We start from the raw sequence: 3,994 nt of genomic DNA on the forward strand, positions 1-3,994 counted from the left end.
GAAAGAATCTTGTCTCATCATTTCCAGAGATCTTAAAGCAAGAACCATTTGTGTAAGCCACTTTCACTGAAAAGTCTAATAAATAATCATATTTTATAATTATTTAAGAAATATTCCCCTTTGATGTTTTAGGAATTATATTACACTTTTATGTGCATTTTTATCAGGTATAAATATTGCAATTTATATTCTCAAATAGGCAGAATAAACTTTTTTTTTAAATGATTATAAAATCAGATAGATCATAAAGATTCAGTTTTTGTATAAAATCAAAAAGAAAATTAAAATAAATCAATTTATCAAAATAATCTTATTTTAAAAACTAAATTGCTACTAGAACTAACCTAAAATAAAACAAAACACTTGTTCATTTGTATAAATTGCTAACCAAAATTAGAAAATTTATCAGTTTGAAAACAAGACTGAAATGGTAAGCTTGTTTAGTATGTTTACAGTAAAACTTTACCACAGTCAATAGGTTAAAAGGGGTTTTATAAAATATGAAATATAATCTAAGATTTCATTTTATCCTCCCTCCATAATGATATCCTCTTGATATGTTATGTTGTAATACACAATACTAATTATTATATTGGCAAATATTAATTTGTACTACCCAAAACTATTTGGCCATAATGATATAATTTGACCAATATTATTTAGTTAACAATCTATTCCTCTTTCAAGGGAGGCTGAACCGGAAAAGTACCCTTTACCAGTTTAGTATTTCTATGGAGTAATAGGGTATTATAGAAATTTTAGCATCTAAAATGATATTATTATCAAGAGAACCAAACTTTAATCTTATACAAATCTTATTGGCCAAAATAAATGCATTATGAATAGAGAAAACATGTAATTGTATATTACCTTTTATTAGAATTATATAAGAGAAATTGTTGATTTTTCTTCTACTTTTGTAATACTGATTTTGTCCTCCTAACTGTCTAAAAGTAACAATCACCTTGCTGTTAAAAATGACATTTTCTTAAAAAGTATAGATGTCATTGTTTTAGCAATTTTTATTTGCATTCTCATTATCTTCATATTATTACTACATAGATACTTCTCTACTTTATAATTATTTCTTTTTTTCTCTGCAAAAATCATTATAATTTAAGTAGATTTATGATTTTTGATTTGTTTAGAAAATGTTTTTGCTGTTGTGTGCTCTTGCTGTATTAACTCCAGTCTATGTGCAAGGTAAAGTATGTTAAATTTAACCAAAAACTGTTTTAAACAAAATTTAAATATAACAAGTAGTCAGTTTTGTTAGGCCTATTTTATAAGATATTAAATACAATAACAAATGTTTAACTGAAATAGTTTAATTTGATTTCCTAGCTTATTTGTATCTGAATGTCATTAAAATAAAACTTGAATTTTATTACTAGTTTATATGAATTATTTTGCAATTAGAATACTCAAAATTATATGAATTTTATTTTAAAACTCAAGTAATTTAGTAATTGAATTTAAAAATATATATATTGATATATTGTTTTAGGATTTTGTGATACTACACAAGGATGGTATCCAAATTCAAGTACAGGTAAACAGAAAATTTTTCGTATTCACTTTAGGATGTAAAAAAAATTCATTTATTTCATGTTATTGTTAATTCTTTCACTCATTTTATACATTTTCATAGAATACTTAAAGTTTTACCAAATTGTGGTATATATTTATAAAAGATTGCAATTCTTACTTTAGTAACTGTTTCTATTTAGGAAAATGCTACAAAGTTATAAACTTGTCAATGAGATGGATTTATGCAGTAAGGGAGTGCAACAAACATGGTGCTGAGCTTGCATTTGTAACCGGACCACAGGATATGGCTTTTGTTAGATGTCAGTGAATAATATTTTTATAAACTTTTTCTGATTGGGATAAATAAATTACAGGGAGTAAGGGAGGGGACAATGGGCAATTAATTCAATTTAAGAGGGTTCGCTGAAAAGCAATGAAAACCAGATTTATCAAGAAAATTTTACCAAAATTATAAAGGGGTCATGGTAACCTAATTTAGAACAAAATTAGTTCTAAGAAAAAAATCATTTACTTGAAAATTAAATTATCAACACATCACAATGTAGTAAACATTCTGTAATTAATCACTAGAAAAATCTTGTTTAGAACTACCTCAACCCTTCTGATATATTTAAAACTGACCCCTGAATTCAAGCGGTTCTTAGATTATTTAATACATAAATATCACAGTAGAGTTTCTATACATGAAAAGACATTTTCTTGGGAAAAAATATTTGTTAAAACCAGCGATAAATAACAAACTTTTCTGTCTGCATATTAAAAACTAGCTCAGCTAGTTAGCGGACCATTGATGCGCAAGTCCCCAAAATCAGTAAGAATCTGCTGTATTTGTGCACATTCCCTTTAAGACAGTCCCCAAAGTCTGAGACTCCTTAAAAATTGAATATTCGATCCATTGTCTCCCTGAATAAATTATACTTATTTCTTTTTTTTAAATTAACAGTATATTATTTATCAATTATTTAGACCTTGCAAAGTATGTATACAAAGTGAAAGTTGGACTTTGGATGGGAGGAACTGATATTGATCAAGCTAAAGCCTTTTATTGGATCAACGGAGCTCAATTCCCTCCATGTAAATGTGAACTATTAATTCAAATAAACTTTTATTTTTACAAGAAAAAAATTAATACATCTACTTATTATATTTTCAAGCATTTAATATAATGTTTTCATAGATACTAGTCAATACTGGGCACCTGGGCAACCAGATAATTTTCATGGAAAGGAACACTGTTTACAGGTAACTCTTAATGCTACAGCAATTTAATATCACATTAAAGTATGTCCACAGTCAAAAATTAATTATTAAAGAAAAAGAAATTCACTTCATATATTATTCACAAAAAGTTACATAATTTTGACAATAATTTAAAAATTATTTTTATAGTTGTGGGGTTCAGATTCAGGACTTCGAAACGAATATCTTTTTAATGATGCACAATGTTCATTTGAACAACTGATACTTTGTCAGAAGCTTATGGTAATTAATACACATTTAATCTTTTTTATTAAAAAAATTCAAACTGTATTTAGTATTTGATCTAAATCAATAATAATTATGCGTCTTTTATTTCAGTAAAAAGAACAAAACCAGATGGACAGGTAAATGTAAAAGAAAAATTCTAAATATTTTTTCCACTTATAAATATTTCATAAATTTCAGGACGAAGATTGCTACTTTTGAAACTTTGAATTTTTTTTTAATTTATTTGTTATGTTTTGATTTTTAATATTTATCTAATTCAATAAAGTTTTTAAATTCTTCAACTGTATTGTTTTTTTTAAATATTCATCTCCATCACATAATAATGGACAAGGATATGAAAATTATGAAATAGCAAACATTTTCTTTTAAGAAACCAAAAGAGTTTAAGACAAATTTTAAAAAAAAATCCCTAACTAAAAAAGAAAGAAAAAAAACATTGCTTTCATAATTGGATAGTAATTTTCATATGAAAATATAAACTTCGTGGTTGCAACTGTCATCTTCTTTTTCTCTAGAATGCTAAAATAAGTTTTAATATTTTTATATACTGTGAACTCTTAATTGATCAGTTTAAGAAACTACTTTTTAAAATGAGTTTCTTTAAATTTAATAATGCACAAGAAGGCCATTGGAATGATACTTTATATATCACAAATTAGATATTGTTAAAATTTTTGTTTTATTCACAATTTGAGGTTTTACTAGCATTTTTACAGAGGATTTATTTTCTCAGAAGCAAAATTTTTGTTTAACAGAGAAACAAAAGGATAAATTTATAGATGTTGTGGTCTAAGCTAAAGGCCAGACAAAGGACCATGAAAATATTAAAAATTTTTTTAGGCAAGTAATTATCAACACTAACACAGGCTTCTTTGGGAGGGGGTTGGTTGGGGTTGAATACTCCCTTATCTATCTTTTAAATCTAAAGTTATAAAGTGCTTTTTAGAAAGTGAAG

The 3,994-nt window shown here is 25.8% G+C and overlaps 1 protein-coding gene across 1 annotated transcript; it reads left to right on the plus strand.

Moving 5' to 3' along the window:
- Nucleotides 1-410: 410 nt before the first annotated feature.
- Nucleotides 411-3,246, plus strand: LOC145334753 (salivary C-type lectin 2-like). Its single transcript, XM_080180352.1, has 9 exons — nucleotides 411-430; nucleotides 1,149-1,203; nucleotides 1,508-1,552; nucleotides 1,731-1,850; nucleotides 2,518-2,625; nucleotides 2,729-2,793; nucleotides 2,941-3,033; nucleotides 3,130-3,155; nucleotides 3,217-3,246. Exons 1-8 carry the CDS (start codon nucleotides 428-430, stop codon nucleotides 3,130-3,132), a joined length of 492 nt encoding a protein of 163 aa, XP_080036478.1. The 5' UTR covers nucleotides 411-427; the 3' UTR covers nucleotides 3,133-3,155; nucleotides 3,217-3,246.
- Nucleotides 3,247-3,994: the final 748 nt, after the last annotated feature.

This window comes from Acartia tonsa, chromosome 12 (genome assembly GCF_053477335.1).
Source record: "Acartia tonsa isolate MP-2025a chromosome 12, ASM5347733v1, whole genome shotgun sequence".
Taxonomy (NCBI): Eukaryota; Metazoa; Arthropoda; class Copepoda; order Calanoida; family Acartiidae; genus Acartia; species Acartia tonsa.

What these genes read in the sequence shown, in the direction of transcription:
- LOC145334753 (XM_080180352.1), top strand. An exon ending in GGATATGGCTTTTGTTAGAT is followed by an intron (nt 1,851 to 2,517) that starts GTCAGTGAATAA and finishes TCAATTATTTAG; the next exon opens with ACCTTGCAAAGTATGTATAC. An exon ending in GAAAGGAACACTGTTTACAG is followed by an intron (nt 2,794 to 2,940) that starts GTAACTCTTAAT and finishes TTATTTTTATAG; the next exon opens with TTGTGGGGTTCAGATTCAGG.